Raw genomic sequence first — 21,585 nt, 5'->3', positions numbered from 1 at the left:
AAACAGAAAACAACATTGCTGATTGGTGAAGCTATGCAGGATATTGTAATTATTATGTTGGGGTATATTGGTGTCAAAGGCAAGGCCAGCATGTATTACCCACCCCAACTGCCCTTGAGAAGGTAGTGGTGGTGAGCCACCTTCTTGAATGAGTGAAATACGTCGAAATTAATGTTTCCAGCTGACCAAATGGCATTTCAGACAGAACCTGAAAGCCAATTACATTACGGTGGCTCTGGAGTCACATTCAGTCTAGATCAGACAGATTTCCTTCTCTGAAGGACATTTGTGAAACAGATGGGTCTTCACAACAATGAATGACAGTTTCAAGACCACCATTACTGAGACTAAGCTTAAATTGAATCTGTTGTTTTTTTTTCCCCAAAGATGGATTACTCCAGGTTTGTCTTCCTGACAGTTCTCGCTTCAATTATAGAGGATTCATTTGCTACCTCCTGTGTGGTGGATCAATTCAGTGTGAAGAGTGGGTTTGACCACAAAAGGGTAACTTTTCTGTTAAATATTGTTTTTTAAAAGCCTTGGTTACTAAAACAAGTCATGTGATAAACTATGATGCAAAAACAAACAAGGTTTCACATTTTACAGCACAGACATTGTATTATATAGTTTCAATAACAAATAAGAAGCAGGAGTAAAACATATAGACTGTGAAGCCTGTTCCATCATTTAATATAATCATTGTTTCCTTTCTGTCTCAACTCCACTTTCCAACCTATTCCCATAATCTTTGATTCAATGAGACCAAAAATTAGTCGATCTCAGGCTCAATGGTGCAGCATTCACAATTTTCTAAGCTAGAGAATTCTAAAAATTCTAGAAACAATGAGTGAGGCACTTCTCCTGATTAGTCCTAAAGCATTGACTGCTTAACCAGAGGCTGTGCCTGTGTTCTAGATTCAGGAGAAACAACCTCTCAGTGCCTACTCTGACAGATCCTTCCAGAATCCTGTGTGTTTTAATTACATCACCTCTCATTCTTTTAAACCCCAGAGTGTATAGGTCTAATTTGCTCAGCCTGTATAAGAATCTTTCAAACTAGGAACTGGCCATCCAAGTAAAGTTTATCTTATATTGCTTTCTTACAAATATAAAACATAGAACATTAAAGTGCAGTACAGGCCCGTCAATCCTCGATGTTGTGCCACCCTGAGAAACCAATCTGAAGCCCAACCAACCTACACTATTCCATTCTCATCCATATGCAGATCCAATAACCATTTAAATGCCCATAAAGTGAGCAAGTCTACAACAGTTGTAGGCAGTGTGTTCCATGCCCCTACTACTCTCTGAGTAAAATGCACATCAAGACTGGTCAGTATTCGAGATTGAGCCTCACCAGGGTCCATACAATGGTAGTAATAATTTCTTAATCTTATACTCCAGTGTTGTTGATTTGTAATTGCCCTCTGAAATGGTGAGCAGTTCGCTCATTTCATAGACATTTAAGGATGGGCAAGGAATGCTGGTCTTGCCAGAAATATCCACATACCATTAAAGAATATTTTTAAAATTCCACTTGGGGATAAAAAGGCCAATATTCCATTTGCCTTCTTAACTGGTTGCTGTCCTGTATTTGTACCTTGTATAAATACACCGAAGTCTTTATGAGCATTAGCATTTAGAAGTTTCATGACTTTTATAAAGATTCTACTTGTCTATTCTTTCAAACAAAATTAATAAATTCTCACCCCATGCTATATCTGCCATCTTGGTGATCATGCACATAGAGTCATAGAGATGTACAGCATGGAAACAGACCCTCTGGTCCAACCCGTCCATGCTGACCAGATATCCCAACCCAATCTAGTCACACCTGTCAGCACCCGGCCCATATTCCTCCAAATCCTTCCTATTCATATACCCACCCAGATGCCTCTTAAATATTGCAATTGTACCAGCCTCCACCACATCCTCTGACAGCTCAATACATAAACATACCACCCTCTGTGTGAAAAAGTTGCCCCTTAGGTCTCTTTTATATATTTCCCCTTTCACCCTAAACTTAAGCCCTCTAGTTCTGGACTCCCCGACCCCAGGGAAAAGACTTTGCCTATTTATCCTATCCATGCCCCTCATAACTTTGCAAACCTCTATAAGGTCACCCCTCAGTCTCCAACGCTCCAGGGAAAACAGCCCCAGCCTGTTCAGCCTCTCCCTGTAGCTCAGATCCTCCAACCCTGGCAACAGCTTTGTAAATCTTTTCTGAACCCTTTCAACTTTCACAAGGAGATCAGAATCGCACACAATATTCCAACAGTATCCTGTACAGCTGCAACATGTCCTTCCAATTCCTGTACTCAATACTCTGACCAATAAAGGAAAGCATACCAAACACCTTCTTCACTATCCTATATACCTGTGACTCCACTTTCAGGAGCTATGAACCTGCACTCCAAGGTCTCTTTATTCAGCAACACTCCCTAGGACCTTACCATTAAGTGTATAAGTCCTGCTAAGATTTGTTTTCCCAAAATGCAGCACCTCGCATTTATCTGAACTGAATTCCATCTGCCACTTCTCAGCCCATCTGGTCCAGATCCTGTTGTAATCTGAGGTAATCCTCTTCACTGTCCACTACACTTCCAATTTGGTGTCATCTGCAAACTTACTAACTATACCTCTTATGCTCACATCCAAATCATTTATATAAATGACAAAATGTAGAGGACCCAGCACGGATCCTTGTGGCACTCCAATGGTCACAGGCCTCCAGTCTGAAAAACAACCTTTCACCACCACCCTCTGTCTTCTACATTTGAGCCAGTTCTGTATCCAAATGGCTAGTTCTCCCTGTATTCCATGAGATCTAACCTTGCTAATTAGTCTCCCATGGGGAACCTTGTTGAACGACTTATTGAAGTCCATATAGATTAAATCTACTGCTCTGCCCTCATCAATCTTCTTTGTTAGTTCTTCAAAAAACTCAATCAAGTTTGTGAGAGATGATTTCCCACACACAAAGCCATGTTGACTATCCCGAATCAGTCCTCGTCTTTCCAAATGCATGTACATCCTGTCCCTCAGGATTCCCTCCAACAACTTGCCCACCACCGAGGTCAGCTCACTGGTCTATAGTTCCCTGGCTTGTCTTTACCACCCTTCTTAAACAGTGGCACCACGTTAGCCAACCTCCAGTCTTCCGGCACCTCACCTGTGACTATCGATGATACAAATATCTCAGCAAGAGGCCCAGCAATCACTTCTCTAGCTTCCCACAGAGTTCTAGGGTACTTCTAATCAGGTCCTGGGGATTTATCCACCTTTAACCATTTCAAGACATCCAGCACTTCCTCCTCTGTAATCTGGACATTTTGCAAGATGTCACCATCTATTTCCCTACAGTCTATATCTCCCATATCCTTTTCCACTGATGCAAAATATTCATTTAGTATCTCCCCCATTTTCTGTGGCTCCATACAAAGGTCGCCTTGCTGATCTTTGAGGGGCCCTATTCTCTCCCTAGTTACCCTTTTGTCCTTAATGTATTTGTAAAAACCCTTTGGATTCTCCTTAATTCTATTTGCCAAAGCTATCTCGTGTCCTTGTTTTGCCCTCCTGATTTCCCTCTTAAGTATACTCCTTCTTTCTTTATACTCGCCTAAGGATTCACTCGATCTATCCTGTCTATACCTGACATATGCTTCCTTCTTTTCCTTAACTAAACCCCCAATTTCTTTAGTCATCCAGCATTCCCTATACTTACCAGCCTTCCCTTTCACCCTGACAGGAATATACTTTCTCTGGATTCTTGTTATCTCATTTCTGAAGGCTTCCCATTTTCCAGCCGTCCCTTTACCTGTGAATATCTGCCTCCAATCAGCTTTCGAAAGTTCTTGCCTAATAGCAAGAAAATTGGCCTTTCTCCAATTTAGGACTTCAACTTTTAAATCTGGTCTATCCTTTTCCATCACTATTTTAAAACGAATAGAATTATGGTCGCTGGCCCCAAAGTGCTCCCTCACTGACAGCTCAGTCACCTGCTCTGCCTTATTTCTCAAGAGTAGATCAGGTTTTGCACCTCCACTAGTAGGTACATCCACACACTGAATCAGAAAATTGCCTTGTACACACTTAAGAAATTCCTCTCCATCTAAACCTTTAACACAATGGCAGTCCCAGTCGATGTTTGGAAAGTTAAAATCCCCTACCGTAACTACCCTATTATTCTTACAGATAGCTGAGATCTCCTTACAAGTTTGTTTCTCAATTTCCCTCTGACTATTGGGGGATCTATAATACAATCCTAATAAGGTGATCATCCCTTTCTTATTTCTCAGTTCCACCCAAATAACTTCCCTGGATGTATTTCCGGGAATATCCTCCCTCAGTACAGCTGTAATGCTATCCCTTATCAAAAATGCCACTCCCCCTCCTCTCTTGCCTCCCTTTCTATCCTTCCTGTAGCATTTGTATCCTGGAACATTAAGCTGCTAGTCCTGCCCATCCCTGAGCCATGTTTCCGTAATTGCTATGATATTCCAGTTCCATGTTGCTAACCATGCCCTGAGTTCATCTGCCTTCCCTGTTAGGCCCCATGCATTGAAATAAATGCAATTTAATTTATTAGTCCTACCTTGTCCCTGCCTGCCCTGACACTTCTGTTCTCAGCTGTACCAGTCTCAGATCGATCTCTTTCCTCACTATCCCCCTGGGTTCCACCCTTCCACCTTACTGGTTTAAATCCTCCCAAGCAATTCTAACAAATTTCCCTGCCTGTATATTAGTCCCATTCCAATTTAGGTGCAATCCGTCCTTCTTGTACAGGTCACTTCTACCCCAAAAGAGATTCCAATGATCCAAAAATGTGAATCTTTCTCCCATATACCAGCTCCTCAGCCGTGCATTCATCTGCTCTATCATTCTATTCCTGCCCCCACCAGCTTGTAGTACTGGGAGTAATCCAGATATTACTACCCTTGAGGACCTCCTTTTGAAATTTCTGCCTAACTCTCTGTAATCTCCCTTCAGAGTCTCAACCTTTTCCCTTCCAATGTCATTGGTTCCAATGTGGACAATGACCTCCTGCTGGCCCCTCTCCCCCATGAGAACATTCTGCACCGTCTCTGAGACATCCTTGATCCTGGCACAAGGGAAACAACACACCATTCTGCTTTTTCTCTGCTGGCCACAGAAACGTCTGTCTGTACCTCTGACTACAGAATCCCCTAACACAATTGATCTCTTGGAAGCCGATGTACCCCTCGTTGCATTAGAGCCAGTCTCAATACCAGAAACTTGGCTGTTCGTGCTATGTTCCCCTGAGAATCCATCACCCCCTACATTTTCCAAAACAGCATATCTGTTTGAAATGGGTATATCCACAAATGACTCCTGCCCTAGGTGCAGACCTCTCTTACTCTTCCTGGAGTTAACCCATCTATGTGACTGTATCTGAGACTTTCCCTCCTTCCTATAACTGCCATCCATCACATAGTGTTGCTGTTGCAAATTCCTCATCGCTTCTATCTGTCTCTCCAACCGATCCATTTGATCTGATAAGATTCGCATCCAACAGCATTTATGGCAGATATAATCCGCAGTAACCCTTACACTCTCCCACATCTGACAAGAAGTACATATCACTGCAAAGGCCATTTTTGCTCCTTCACAATCTACAGACCCAGAAAATAACAACGTCTTATTCCTCTACAAACAGTGCCCCAGGTTAAATTAATAGCTATGGCTTATATTTTAAGTTTAATCAAGAGGCTTATCTCGAAATACATATAATCAAGAAAGAATCCACTATACTCACTACTGCAGCCTTTCTCTTGGACAGACTTAAAACAACAATTAACTTATCTGATTCATAACCTGTCTAAATTGATGCAGCCACTTTATGTGCCCCTCACAGTCTGCTTTCCTGCCTAGCTTTGTATTCGACAAGCTCAAACACATTATTCTTGATTTATTTGTTTGAGTTATTAAATAGATAAGGGCCTGAGACTTAACCATGAGACACTCCACCTAAGTTGTCTAAAATTGCAGGTAGGAAGCTTACGTATATTTCTAACTATAAGTTACTATTCATTAAATTAGATAAAGGTAAACAAGGGGCAGTTTCTGTCCCCACCTAAAGCAAGCTTTAAGGTTTGTATAACACAGGCTTGCACTGATCTTGTTTAAGACAAAATCAACTAAAAGATTTCTTGCAAAAAGAAAAGGAAATTACATCCTATACCAATTGTTTCCATGCTTGGCTGTGGAACAATGTGCTGCTAAGTCCTGGATCTTTTTATTTAGTTCTTTTCCTTTCTTCCATAACACCAGCTGAGATTTCAGATCCCAAAGTATTGAGCCATTGTCACTTCACACTGCACCCTGCTACTGAATGGTCCTTGAGGTTCAGGGGAGCCCACTCATTGTCACAATCATTCACCTGTGAGTCATTGTGCAGCCAGTAACTTCCTGTGTGGGCTCCTCCAGCATTGCTGCTTTGATGTTCATGTCCTCGCAAAAGAAATGCTATCATTGCATTTGCCTTCCTAACTACTGACTAAACCGGACAGTTTACCTTGAGAGAATCCTGGAATAGAACTGCCAAGTCTCCTGGCAGTTCAGTTTTCTGAATTTTCTCTCCATTTAGAAAGTGTCTCCATTCTTCCTACCAAAGTGCTTGACCTCACACTTTTCCACATTGTACTCCATCTGCCACTTCTTTACCCACTCTCCTAAAGTGCAAATCCTTCTGCAGCCTCCCCACCTCCTCAATGCTACCTGTCCCTCTACCTATCTTTCTATTGTCTGCAAATCTAGCCAGAATGCTCTCAGTTCTTTCATCTAGATCGTTAAAGTATAAAGAGAGAAGTTGTGGTACAAACATTGAGCCTTGTGGAACACCACTTGTCACCGGCTGCCATCATGAGAAGGACCTTTTTATCCCCACTTTGTGCTTTCTGCCAGAAGTCAAGCTTCTGTCCATGTTAGCACCTTGCCTTTGACACTATGGGCCCTTATCTTACTCAGTAGTCTCCTGTGTGGCGCCTTGTCAAAGGCCTTCTTGAAGTCCAGGTTGATAACATTCATTAGCTCTCCTTGCTTCTTACTTCCTCAAAGAATTCTAGCAGATTTGTCAGGTCTGACCTTCCCTTGATGAAACTATGATGACTTTGCATTATTTTACTATACACTTCCAGGTATTCAGAAATCTCATTCTTCACTATGGTTTCAAGGATCTTACCCATGACCGAGGTTAGGCTAATTGATCTGTAATTCTCCCTCTTTTGCTATACTCCCTTGTTAAGTAGGGGTGTCACTCAGCACCACCTTCCTAACCTGCAATCTTCTTCCTGACCTCTCCGCCCCCACCCCACTCCGGCCTATCACCCTCACCTTGACCTCCTTCCACCTCTCACATTTCCAATGCCCCTCCCCCAAGTCCCTCCTCCCTACCTTTTATCCTAGCCTGCTTGGCACACTTTCCTCTACAGAAGGGCTCATGCCCAAAACGTCAAATCTCCTGTTCCTTGGATGCTGCCTGACCTGCTGTGCTTTTCCAGCAACACATTTTCAGCTCTCTGCTTGCTCCCACTCAGCTCCTCTCCCAAAGTGAAGGTCACAAATCTCTGAAGTAAGGTTTTATATCCCTTACCTTCCCAGGACGCTCTCTGTTTGCTCCAACTCAGCTCTCGTCCTGAAGTGAAGACCTGAGTGAATAGATCATTGTTTGCTTTATTAATTACTTTCTCTGCCATCCTCAGTGTTCTCAGTTTTATTAGTAGGGGCATAGAATACAACAGATGTTGAATTTGTTAGATCTCAGCTGAAGGATTGTGTACAGTCATGACTCATATTATAGGAAAGATGTGAATGCTTGGGAGGGAATGCAAAAGCAACTTATAACAATGCTCCGAGGAATGAGAAACTAGTTATTAGGATAGATTGAAGAAGTTGGGACTGTTCTCTTTGGACAGAAGGCTGAGAGGAGATTTGATAGTTTCCAAAATCATGAGTGGGCTGAATAGAGTAGATAGGGAAAAGCTGGTCTCATTCATTGAAGAAAAAAAAATGAGAGGGCGTAGATTTAAAGTGTTGTACAAAAGAAGGAAAGGTAAAGTGAGGAAAGCTTTTTTCACCGGGTGAGTGGTCAGAGTATGGAATGCACTTCAGTAGGTGGTGGAGGCAAGTTCAACTGAGACATTCAAGAAGAAAATGTATGATTATTTGGAAAGAAATGGTGGGTAGGGATATGGGGATAGCCGCAGATTGGTGCTAGGGAATGGAACCAGTGTAGATTAGACTGAACATAGAACATAGAACGGTACAGCACAGAACAAGCCCTTCAGTTCACGATGTTGTGCCGACCATTGATCCTCATGTAAGGTAAACCTAATTACGAACCCTCAAATTTCTGTGACCATATGCATGTCCAGCAGTCTCTTAAATATCCCCAATGACCTTGCTTCCACAACTGCTGCTGGCAATGCATTCCATGCTCTCACAACTCTCTGCATAAAGAACCCACCTCTGACATCCCCTCTATACTTTCCGCCAAACAGCGTAAAACTATGACCTCTCGTGTTAACAATTTCTGCCCTGGGAAAAAGACTCTGGCTATCAACTCTACCTATGCCTCTCATTATCTTGTACACCTCAATTAGGTCCCCTCTCTTCCTTCTTTTTTCCAACAGCAAATCTCTATTCCTGATGAAGGACTTTTGACGGAAACGTTGATTTTCCTGCTCCTCGGATGCTGCCTGACCTGCTGTGCTTTTCCAGCACCACTCTAATTTAGACTCTGGTTTCCAGCATCTGCAGTCCTTGTTTTTACCTAATAGAACCAGTGTAGACATGATAGGCCAAATAGCCTTCTTCTGCACCTAACAGTTTTGTGGTTCTGCGGTTATTGCTTCTGTACAGGTGAATGAATTTGGAAGTGCCATGCTTTAGCATTATGGGCAATGGGGGTAAGAGATGGGAAAGAGAAAGTATCTTAGTATGAGGCACCATGGGGGTTGCAATAACTTAGCAGTGCACTTCAAGGAGGACCTTGCAAAAAGTTTCATTGTGCAGGATCTGCTTCATAGAAAACTGTTGCGATGCCATGAACTTTGATCCTTTAAAGATCTGGCTCAATGTTATGAAAATTACAGAGGACTCGTATGTTTATCTCTACAATGGATCCAGCCAGGCTGGGAATGTTGGGTGCAAACTTGCAACCCAAACCAGTTGGCACCTTAAAAGGTACTCCCTTAAAAGTAGGGTTAAGAGATCTGGTACCTGCCAGCCAGTTTTAAAGGGCTCCCAATCTTTATTTAAGAAGGACCAGTCTCGCACCATAATTACAAGCCCACAATTATTATTGGGATTGATCAATGTCCAACAACAGAATAAAATTTTTGAAAATAATAAATGAAGTGAAAAGGGTGAAATAAGTTGTGGAATAGAATACATGAACAGTGATTCATGTAAAACTAAAACCCTCTAAATGTCATTCAAAATTTCAAATGGATCTTCGATCAGATATATCCTGAAACCTTTGTCATCCAAAAGGTAATCAGGTTCTGAAACTAATGAGAAAGTTCAATGGCAGTAGAAGCTACATGGTGAACACTTGGTGAAACAGTGTAACTCCTAAAGAGATTTCCCTGGGAATTTAGCCAATTTCTGATTAGTAAGGCCTCAATGAAATTCCAAGGGTATGTTTGTAAACTAAATTAAGGGCTAGTGGAATAGATTCTGTACAGAGAAAATGTATACAAAAATAATTTAATAAGTTCATAATTTGTATGTTTGTGTGTCACTAAATAATCTCAGTTTTGCATTTCCTTGACTGAAGTATTCTGGCAAGTGGTATGCTGTGGCAAAGAAAGATCCGGAAGGGCTCTTCCTTCAGGATAACATCTCAGCTGAATACTTTGTGGATGATGAGGGAACAATGACAGCTTTATCAAAGGGAAGAGTGAAACTTTTTGGGTGAGTCCTAGTTATTTTGTCAATGGGTACCAACTCCTGTTAAAATTTACTCAACTTTTGTTTTGTATAATCCTTTTAGCATTCCATCAACTAACCACAACTAGATGGAGTTAGAACTTGAAAAAAATAACAAAAAGGTTCTTTTTAAATAATATTAAATAGAATTCATAACATTGGAGTGTATTACTTTCTCTATGCATTATTTTATGTGTTTGTACATAGATTCTAAATAGTTATGTCTTTCTAGTTTGTACATACATTAACATGGATAGTTTGACAAATAAATGATGAACTTAGTTGAGAAGTATAGTAATCCAAGCAAGCTGCATTTAATTTTCTGTACTGTTAATACATTTAAACGTAATAATATTGGTATTTTGCAAATCATAAAGGGAATATATAAAAATGTATCCATCAATGTTATCTTGAGTAAAAGCAAAATCAACAGCTGCTAGAAATTTGAAGGATCAACAGAAATTTCTGGAAAGACTCAACAGGTTTGGCAACATTTGTGCAAAGAGAGAGAAAGAGAGAGATAATTAAACTTCCAGGTTAATGAACCCATCCCAAGACCTGAAAAAAAGGCAAAGATCTGGAACGTTAGGTTCAATCTGATCAATTTAGTTTGTCATGGTTGGCAGGGTTATTTGTAGGCTGGAAAATTTGAAGATTTAAAGGTTGACTGCTGTAAGATTAATGCTGAGTACATTGGGAGATTTAATTTCTGCAGGAAATGCAGGTCAAACAGGGAATGGCAGCACCATACTTTACCCCTCCTCCCTGGAGGTTATGCTGGAGGCAGTGATAACATGGAGGCAGCCTCTATTTCAAGTGAAAGAGTCCAGTCACTGTGGCTGGAGGGAGCTCAGGAGGTCAACAGCCAAGCCTTCATTATCAGGATGTGGATACAGCGCAATAAGTGCTTAGGGCCTGGCATGGGTGATATGTGTAGACAAGAATAAAGAAAGGTATACTAATTGCAAGAATACACGGGGACCTTTTGTAATCTATCATATATATATATATATATAATTCACACTGAGCCCTAAAACTATGGTATTGTGCAACTCATTCTACAATGAGATACAACAAATGTCTTATGGTCTGGAAACTGCATCCTTCACATTTTTAACACCCTTGTTTCTCTCACTGTAGAGAGTAGAGAGCACCTCACTCCCAGTGGAGATGTCGAAGTGGGGGGAATCCCATTATTAATGCAATCTTGATTTCAAAGAGGGAGGCACTTGGTGATTAAGAAAATGGCAGCTGGCCAGACATGTCACCAAAAGAGAAATGGGGTGTCACAGGCTTCAGTCCTCCATGGAGTGCAATGTGTGCACATCCACCAAGAGAAACGAGGCTCTTGAGGGGCTAGTTTGGACAGCAGCCACCTAGACTGGTCAAAGTATTGAGATAATATCTTTCAGCAAACCTCTGCTGAATGATTGTCCTGGCTGGTCTGGCAGAGCCTTGATGACCACAAGGATGTAGTCCATCATGCTCCATAACTGAGGAAATCCTACCTTGGAGGTAAACCTGACTGACTGCATCTAGTCCAAACCTACAGTAGTACAATACTTGTCACATACAAGGAATGCATCCTTCACCTGTGCAATGGAACTAAAGGCCAGCAGGTTGTGAGATCCTGTAAGTGTCAGCTCTGGGCCCTGCAATGATCTGAATATAGAATATTCAATGCAAATATCTCCTTGATTTATGTACAATGATATCACCACAGTCACCTTGCTATCACTCCTCCTCCAAAAGGTCAGAGATCAGCAATCACTTCTCCAAGAGGATCACTATCACTGGATGCATTGCAATTCTGAACAGCCCAAAAGGTTGAGCTTGCAGACCCTCTATCTCCAGGCTGCCAGTTAAACTCACTGCCACATTTGGTGAGGAATATTCAACTTGCTGAGTGTCTTCTTGTTCTTCCTCTCCTCTTCAGTGAAATTGTTCCTAATCAATGGTTCAGCCCATTTTTTTTATCCTTTGCAGGTTCAAAAATACAAGGATCTGGAATTCATGTGAGGTATCAAATGTTGTTTCAGCAATCTTCAGCAATTGCTTGGCCCAATCACATGGAATAATGGCAGCCTTAAAGACCTTCTCTCACAGTGGCAAGACTGTGGATGGCCTCATGCTTGCCATTTTCCCTTTTTTATAGTTCTCAGCAATTGATACTTTTAGGTGGCAATGATCTCTAATGGAGCACTTGTATCCTCTAACTTGCTGAGTTCCAGCTGCTGTGTTACTTATACTGTTGCTGAAGACAAGTCCTTACCTTGGGAAGGTGGCTCTTAATTAGCTCCCTCATTACTTCAAATGCCTTCCTGCTTTTGCCACGTGGGTCGCATTGATGCACAACAACAGCTCCTGAGAAAATGGAGGATTATAGGGATATGTTGGGATACCAGCCTAGTGCCTTTTACCCATTTTCCCAGCTATCCACTGCCCTGGTAAAATCTCATGTGTTATATGTCTCTGTCTCTTAATAGATGCTGTCAGATTTGTTGAGCATTTCAAGCATTTTCTGTTTTTGATCTAATGTAGTCTGTTAAAATTTCTGTTTTATTTCAATTTATCGAAAGATACCTTCTTGTATTTGTACTTGAGCATTGTAACTTATTTTCTGCAATAACTGAATGGTTGAACCTTGGCTGGTAGGTTCTGGGTAATTTGTGCAGATATGGCAGCTCAGTATAATGTACCTGACCCTCACATCCCAGGGAAAATGGAAATGGCTTACCAAGGACTTGCAAGCTACCTGTCCAGTGGAGGTGAGAGATTTGTACTTTTTATGTTTTTATAAATAAAAGTAGAGCCTCGACATATGAACAACCCCGTTCACGAACAAATCGGTTTACCAACAGGATCGTACGTAAAATTTTGCTTCAACGTGCGTACGAAATTCCAGGTACAAAGGAAGGTACGAACGCAAAAAGCCCATGTGCGACCACGTGGTTTCATTGTTCTGCTTTGCTACGTTCTTGTTGAACGCAAAAGCTCTCGGGCCCCGGGTGATCTCATTCAGTTCGTCTTTGATGCTGAGCTGTGAACATCGTTCGTTGCTACGTCCAAGCATTCTTACGCTATCCAAACAATGGGGAAAAATTGATTCAGTTCACGAACTTTTCGGTTCGCGAACCGGGTCCCAGAACGGATTAAGTTCGTAAGTCAAGGTGCCACTGTACTTAGCTGAGGCTTAATAATCAAATAAATAATAAAATAATAATTGTTTTTAATGGTAGTGTTTTTACATAGAGTCACAGAGATGTACAGCATGGAGACAGACCCTTCGGTCCAACCCATCCAAGCCAACCAGATATCCCAACCCAATCTTGTCCCACCTGCCAGCACCCGGCCCATATCCCTCCAAACCCTTTCTATTCATATACCCATCCAAATGCCTTTTAAATGTTGCAATTGTACCAGCCTTCACCACATCCTCTGGCAGCTCATTCCATACACGTACCACCCTCTGCGTGAAAACGTTGCCCCTTAGGTCTCTTTTATATCTTTCCCCTCTCACCCTAAACCTATGCCCTCTAGTTCTGGACTCCCCCACTCCAGGGAAACTACTTTGTCTATTTATCCTATCCATGCCACTCATGATTTTGTAAACCTTTATAACGTCACCCCTCAGCCTCTGATGCTCCAGGGAAAACCACCCCAGCCTGTTCAGTCCTTCCCTATAGTTCAATCCCTCCAACCCTGGCAACATCCTTGTAAATCTTTTCTGAACCCTTTCAAGTTTCACAATATCTTTCCAATAGGAAGGAGACCAGAATTGCACGCAATATTCCAACAGTGGCCTAACCAATGTCCTGTACAGCTGCAATATGACCTCCCAACTCCTGTACTCAATACTCTGACCAATAAAGGAAAGCATACCAAACGCCTTCTTCACTATCCTATCTACCTACGATTATTAGACAATTTGTATTGGCCCATGTTCACCAGTAACTGCAGTATTGAAAACTGTGAAGGCTGTGCAGTAAATCCAGACCTCAATGTAGTGCCATGTAATGGCCAGAAGTTATTAGCTCTGATATTGCCAGAGGAGGCAATAGTGGCACACATTCCATGTGAAAGTTAATTCTTGTAAGTCATTTTCACATGAATGCATGCCACTATTTCCAAAAGCCTTGAATCCAAATGAGAAAACGGGCACTGTGAAGAAAATTAATTGTAGTAATTAGTTTTCTTCTAGTGCCCATTTTCTCATTTGGATTCCGCACTGTTCCATTCAGCATATTGCTGACCCCAATCAGTGCAATGTTGCTCTCAGCAACAGGTGGCATTTATATGTAAAGGTCCTGGTCAGGTTTGTACCTATAGGTAGTTATTTGCCTAATATTTCTGGCTCCTGTTTAATTAGTTTCAAGGTGTTTTGTTCTCTCTCTCTCTCTCTCTTGAATGTTCACTTTGGCTACCCAAAGGGTTTTTTCTGGTTTTGTACTGCTGCCTCTTTTTGCCTAACTGTAAAATTAATTCTGTTCATATGAGTTAGTTGAATTGAAAACTCTTTAAATGGTCCATATTCAAGGATTACAATGTCACTCCAGAATTCCCAATTTTCAAGGATGTCATTTAGATGCTCAGGTTGAAAACCCACACCTGGTACCCATGACCTTGCTGGCACAATTGCAGAGATAGGCATGGCCTAATACTCCCCAATTTTCATTTAGTCAGGCCAAGCCTTTACAAGGTCATGATTCACTGCTCCTCGGATGTATTGTGAAGCACAGTCTACAGGAGAGAACCTTTCAAAAGGTGAATTGAAAAGGTCCTCTTCCCATTCTCCAAGCTAAGATATGCTCCTGAAACAACCCTCATGACCCTCCATGCCATTCATAACTTTACACAATGCCAAAAGGCTCCATTCATTACAAACCAATACAAGTGTCATTCTATACTTGCACCACCCTCTGTGTGAAAATGTTGCCACTTAGATCCCTTTTAAATTTTTGCCATTTCATCCTAATCCTATGTCCTCACCCCAGGGAAAAGACACCCCACCCCAGGGAAAAGACTTTGTCTATTTACCTATCCATGCCCCTCATGATTTTATAAACATCTATAAGGTCACTCCTCAGCCGCAGATGCTGGGGAAAACAGCCCCAGCCTATTCAGCCTCTCCCTGTAGCTCAAATCCTCCGACCCTGGCAACATCCTTGTTAATCTTTTCTGAACCCTTTCAAGTTTAACAACAACTGTCCAATAGGAGGGAGACTAGAATTGCACACAATATTCCAAAAGTGGCCTAACCAATGTGCTGTACATCCACAGCATGACCTCCCAACTCCTATACTCAATACTTTGACCAGGACGTTGTGGAGGCTAGTATAATTACAACATTCAAAAAAGCAAGTGGATGGGTATATGAATAGGAAGGGTTCAGAGGGATATGGGCCAGCTGCTGGCAAATGGGACTAGATTAATTTAGGATATCTGATCATCATGGACAAGTTGGACTGAAGAGTCTGTTTCCGTGCTGTACATCTCTCTGACTGTATTTAGATCCTTTAATGTTCCAATACCTGAAAATGTAAGGCATTTGATTATGTCAATCAAATGGGGGTTCAGGTGTTTCAGTGCTCTAATAGATGTCTGAGCTCTTAACCAATGATATATTATGAGGTTAATCCCTACAATCCTTTGAAAAACACAGTCAGTCAATTGCTTCTCCCTCTTTGCTATAGGCTTTCTCATTCCAAATATTTGATCAAAAATGTGACACTGGTGTATTTTTCCCCATACTCATTATGGGCCTGTCAACTTCAGATGTAGGGAAATCCTCATTTAAGGCAACAGGAAGCCATTTCAGAAGTGACTGAGTTGGAAGGTTGTGTCATCCAAACAGATATGACGAGGACAGAGAAACTAGGAGAATGGGATGGAATTTTATTGGACACAGACTGTAAATAACTATAGTCAAAAACTGTGGCGCTGGAAAAGCACAGCAGGTCAGGCAGCATCCGAGGAGCAGGACAGTCGATGTTTCGTGCATAATTCCTTCGCCAGGACTGATGAAACGCTTACGTTAGAAACGTCATCACTCCTGCTCCTCGGATGCTGCCTGACCTGCTGTGCTTTTCCAGTGTTTGATTTTGATCTCCAGCATCGCAGTCCTCATTTTCTCCTGTAAATAAATATAGTCAAAGTAGCAGTGGGAGTCAACAGGCATATATTCAATACTGATTGTAAGCCTATCCTCAGAAATGGAGGCAGACCAATTAAGGGTAGGAAGAAATGGAGATGAACCTTTTAAAGTTGGAAAATATATTGGATACAAAGTGTACGAAATGTTCGACAGGAAGGAGTGGTCTGAAATAATTGCTGATATGCAGGAAAAAAAGAGGATCTTGTAGAAATGGATGAAAAATCGCTACAAGTCTGTGAGATCTAAACTCTACAACATTCAACAAAAGTTCAACAAGACATGTTCCAACAAAACAATTGATCTTTATTAAAAGGAAACTGCATGCAGAGTGGCTGGACTTGGAAAAGAGAGAGTTGATCACAGCTTTGAGTGTCTCACAAGTTTGCACTTACAGAGAGAAAAGCAGGAATCTTTACACTTAAAACTTATCGATAGCTATCAATAACTATCACTAGAGGTTAGTCATCCATTAACTGGTACATTGAATTCTGCTCTGTTATTATTTCTGAGGTTGATCATATTGATCTCCTAAAACCTAGTGCCACATAGGCCATCTCACAATCCCATCCTTGTTGGGGGCTCAGACAATTTTGTGGAATGTCTTTATTTGGGCTTAATTCATATCCCAGAATTTATGTGGAGCCAGCCTGATCAAGCTCTACTGAGGTTTACCAAGGTTAAAGAGTTTATGTGGACTCAGCCTATGTCAAGTCCTGCTGAGGTTAGCAATGTTTTGACCTTTGTTATAATCTTAACCTGTGTCAGGCAGCTCTGGGGTCACACAAAGGACAGTCAAGGTGTATCTTACAACCAGGGAATGGCCAGTTTTCCCATCATATAACTATTATGTTTAACACAATTCCACAATCTGACAAGGACTGGAACAAATAGCGTTCCTTATTCCATGAAAATTATGCATAACCAGTACACACAATCCTAAAGCTCAGAGGTCTAGGCAAAGTAAATATAGAGAAATTGTTACCACTGACAGAAAGATCAAAACCAGAAAATGCTGAATCAAGAATGGTGAAAGAACCAAAGGTGATGTGAGGGGAAAAAAAGAGTGCTTCTTAACATAACCAGTGGTTATGTGGGATATAGGTGGATTGGTGTTACTTCTGCAATTCTACAATTATAATTTCTGATACAAGGTGAATGAACTCACATCGGTGTGTGGTTGTTTCGGCCAGGGGCTGGGTCGGCAGGGGTGGGGGCTGTGTGGAGGAGACGCATGATTTTTTTTTGTATTAGCTAAAAAATGTATGCAAGAAAGAAACAGGACTGTAAAACAATGGTAAGATGCTGTGAAGACAGACAGTTAAACTCAATATGCCTGTATAACCAATAGGTATAAACATCTGTTTCCCACTTTTACAGAAACACAGGAACAAACCCCAATTAAAAGGGCTTAGTGATAAGATGCTGTGAAGGGCAGCACAGACGGAGGGAGTAGATAATGGTAAGGCAAGGATGTGCCCACAGCAGGAGGGCAAATGGCCTTGAGAACAGGAATGAACATTTTTGTCACAGACAAGGCTGGATAAGACAAGAAATAAACAGGAGTAATGTGTACCGGTCTTAGGGAAGTGGAGGATATAAACGGGGGGGGGCGGGGAGGGAACAATGAAGTAAGAAAAAAAAGGAGGAACCAAATTATGTAAATATCGAGTAATTGTTGAATTCAGTGTGTTTTGTCCCTGCCTTGTGGACATCACACCCACTTGCAAGTGTGAAATAAAGGGCACTACTGATGCAGATCTTGTCTCGGACTGAAATTATTGCAGTGAGTGAGCTTTGTTTCTCACAGTTAGGATCTGGAATGTCCTGCGTGAAAGGGTGATGGGTGCAGATTCAGTTGTGCTTTTCAAAACAGAGTGGCTAATTACCTAAATAGATAATCTTTCAGGGTCAAGGGGAAAAGGTGGAGAAATCAGAATAGCCTGTTAAATAAGCTTGATTAAGTATGCTTTATTCTAAATGGTATGAGCTTCTTTGGTGTTGTTGGAAATGTGATCATGTAAACAAATAGAAAGTGTTCTACTTCACTCCAGATTTGTGTCCTGCAGATGGTAAATAAGCTTTGGAGAATTAGGAAGTGAATTACTCACAGAATTCCCAATTCCTGACCTGCTCTTGTAGCCACAGCATTAACATGGCTGGTCATGGTAAGTCCCTGGTCAATTACATCATAGAATCCAGCTCAATGTGGAAGCAGGTTATTCAGTCCATCAAGTCTACACTGCCTTTCCAAAGATCATTCCCCCACTATATCCCTGCACTATATCCCATGGCCGATCCACCTAACTTACATATCCCTGGATGCTGTGGGCAATTTAGCATGGCCAATTCACTCAACCTCCACAATTTTTGACTGTATCCCCTCTTTCCCACCCCCCCCCCCAGAATTTTGATAATGATATAGCAACGTCAAGTAGATGGTTAGACTTTTTCAGTTTTGATGATGATTGCCTGGCAATTGTGTGGCACAGATACAAATCATGGCTTTTAAACAAATAGATTCACATTAGAATTCATCAATGCCTTGGTTTAATGTCTCATTTAGAATTTATCAATTTAAAAAAATTATGAATTCACAAATTACATACCTTTTGGAAATCAAGTTTGGCCCAGATTTCTGCTCCAAGGCAAATGGCTAAAGTGAGGAAATGTTCTAGCTTTGGTACACCAATTTCAAAATAAATGTTCCTGAATGGTGGGAATCTTCAATCTGGTCTTTGTCATGTTTTTGGCTTCGCAGAGGACTCTTATACTAAGAAATGTCATTGATTCCAAAAATTGACATGGAGCCTGTTAGATTTTAATGAAAAGGCCCACCACCTTTGAGGAAAATCAGAGGTATCCATGGAGATGGTCGAGTGCCAGGGCAAGCTCTTTAAAAGCTGAAAAATGTGTTGCTGGAAAAGGGCATAAACCCGAAACGTCGATTCTCCTGCTCCTTGGATGCTGCCTGACCTGCTGCACTTTTCCAGCAACACATTTTTCATCTCTGATCTCCAGCATCTGCAGTCTTCACTTTCTCCAAGCTCTTTAAAAGGTCTACCTTGGTTCTCTGGGACTTTGCCCCAGTTGTCTGCTAATGTTTTTAGGACTTCCAGACATCATTCATCATAGAGTGTCACACTCCACCCAGTCCTCATGAAACATCTATGTTAACTCATGCCCACCCACCACCAATAGCCCCTTATGGGCAAGCCCACTTGCCAACCCACTCGCTATCATATGACCGTATATCTCAATGACAACTAATCCAGTGTTTGCTATGGGTACCCCTCAGGAGTCATGGTGAGATGAAATAAACTTCTAACTATCTATTACAACCTTCACTATATTTTAAAAAATCATGAAAGCCCATTCAAACATTTAAATTTCTTCATATAGTCAGTCACTTATGAAAAACAAATTGACTTGCATTCATAATCCACATCGAGGGCAGCTAAACTGTAATCATTGCTTTGAACTGTCGATCAAACTGTGAATTTCGGAGCCTCGACTGAGATAATAATGGCTCCAGGCAGTAGACAAGCATTAAATATGGCATAATAATGAGCCTTGGGGCAATGTGAATAAAGAACTATTTGATTGCTAGAATAGATTTGTTTTACATTCCCACTGTCAGAGACAAGCTGTTCTTACTTTTTAATGGCTGACGGAATAAATTCCCACTGTGGGTTAAGGTCCTTGCTACAATGAAAACGATGTCAATTTGAGTGCAATACAGAGTTCAAATAGCCCTGTTGAAATTGGGCTTCCTTTGTCTGTGAATTTCAGTCTGCCCCCTTTTGCTTCTAGTGAGGATGAGATCTCTTAGGAATGAGGCCAGAATGTCAAGGCTGATGATAGTTTATAAATAGGGAAGTCCTGTTACAACTGCAGGATGTTGGGGAAGCCCAAACCGGGAGATCTATGTACAGTTTGGCTCCTGCTTTTCAGATAAAATGTATTTACATTGGAGGCAGCTGAAAAGAAATTCACTCGGCTGATTCCTGAGATGAAGAATTTGACTTATCAAGAACAGTTAACCAGGTCCGGCCTGTATTCATTAGCATTTAGGAGAACGAGGAGGCTTGACAAGATAGATGTTGAAGAAATGTTTCCACTGGTTGGGGAATTTCAAACTAAGGGGCATTGCTACTAAGTAAAGGGGCATACATTTAAAACTGAAACTTTTCTCACTGTGTAGTGAATATCTGGAAATTCTACCCAGGTACCCAGAGAAAGCAAAAAGCATTTAACGAAGAGCTGGATAGATTTTGCAAGATCCAAAAGTTGAGAGCTATGAGGAACTGGAACAAAGAGAAGTTGAGGCCTTTGGGAAGATCATTTATGATTTTATAGAATGGTACAACAAGCTGAGGAACTGATTGGCTTATTCCTGCTCCTTTTTCTTATGTTATCTACCCTTTCTGAGCCTCTGTGGCATCTCACAGTTGGCTAAACTTTGTGGGAAGAGCCCAAGTGTTTTGGTAGATATCACTGAGGCCTCCTCATGTAGCCAACTAATCCAGAGAGCCAGCTCATGTTTTGGGTACCCAGGTTTGATTCTCAACATGGCAAACAGTGGAATTTGAGTCCAATAAAAATCGGGAAGTTGAGTCTAATGATGACCATTAATTCATTGTTGGAAAACCCCCTAATATCCTTTAGGGAAGGAAACTACCATCCTTACCTAGTCTGGCCTACATGTGACTCCAGACCCACAGCAATGTGGTTGACTCTTAACTGCCCTCTGGGATGGGCTGTAAATGCTGGCCGAGCCAGCAATGCCCACATCCTGTGAATGAATGTTTATATATAGTATAGTATGTACGTGTGTGTGTGTATATATAGTCCTCTCAAGTTGTGTGGTGGTGCCATAAGATATAAAAGGTGAAATTGAATTAACATACAAGTTTTTAACTTTGAACGGACCTCTGTACTCATAATTAGACTTGCTTTGTATCAGTTGCAAGCAATGACAATCAATGTGAAATTATTAGCTACTGAATAGTGTTTGATTCCATTTTCTAGGTGATCACTACTGGGTTATTGACACTGACTACGATAACTATGCCATTACCTATGCTTGCCGTAGACAGAAGGCTGATGGAACCTGTGATGATGGTTATGCTATCGTCTTCTCCCGCAGCCCACTTGGTCTTCCACCAAACATCCAGCGCATTGTACGTCGGAAACAAGAAGAGATTTGTCTCTCTGGACAGTTTGAACCAGTGCTGCAATCTGGTGAGTAATATTAAAATTTGTTAACAACCAACAGAAACTCAATATCCATTCTCCTTTTGGAAGGAAGTAACCTATTCTTAATGATTGAGCTTAGAAAAAGGAGCCGTGAAATCCATTGTTACCTTACTTGTGTTTGAGATGCATCATGTATGGATGGAGAGTATCAGCACTGAAAATGTGTTGCTGGTTAAAGCACAGCAGGTCAGGCAACATCCAAGGAACAGGAAATTCGACGTGGC

At 41.4% G+C, this 21,585-nt stretch overlaps 1 protein-coding gene across 1 annotated transcript; it reads left to right on the top strand.

The window, feature by feature from the left end:
* The first annotated feature begins 387 nt into the window (after positions 1 to 387).
* Positions 388 to 21,354, top strand: LOC132833276 (purpurin-like). The gene is made up of 4 exons (XM_060851438.1): positions 388 to 504; positions 9,800 to 9,936; positions 12,607 to 12,719; positions 21,134 to 21,354. Exons 1-4 carry the CDS (start codon positions 388 to 390, stop codon positions 21,352 to 21,354), a joined length of 588 nt encoding a protein of 195 aa, XP_060707421.1.
* The last annotated feature ends 231 nt before the right edge of the window (positions 21,355 to 21,585 follow it).

The sequence above is a fragment of the Hemiscyllium ocellatum genome, chromosome 36 (genome assembly GCF_020745735.1).
Source record: "Hemiscyllium ocellatum isolate sHemOce1 chromosome 36, sHemOce1.pat.X.cur, whole genome shotgun sequence".
Classification (NCBI taxonomy): Eukaryota; Metazoa; Chordata; class Chondrichthyes; order Orectolobiformes; family Hemiscylliidae; genus Hemiscyllium; species Hemiscyllium ocellatum.
Note: the sequence above shows the minus strand (reverse complement) of the source record. Positions and strands in the feature narration are given on the sequence as shown.

Excerpts from the sequence above, each read along its gene's own strand:
- LOC132833276 (XM_060851438.1), top strand. The coding sequence starts at position 388 with ATGGATTACTCCAGGTTTGTCTTCCTGACAGTTCTCGCTTCAATTATA. Across the intron at positions 9,937-12,606 it reads GGAAGAGTGAAACTTTTTGG|GTTCTGGGTAATTTGTGCAG; the intron begins GTGAGTCCTAGT and ends CTTGGCTGGTAG. Across the intron at positions 12,720-21,133 it reads AAGCTACCTGTCCAGTGGAG|GTGATCACTACTGGGTTATT; the intron begins GTGAGAGATTTG and ends TCCATTTTCTAG.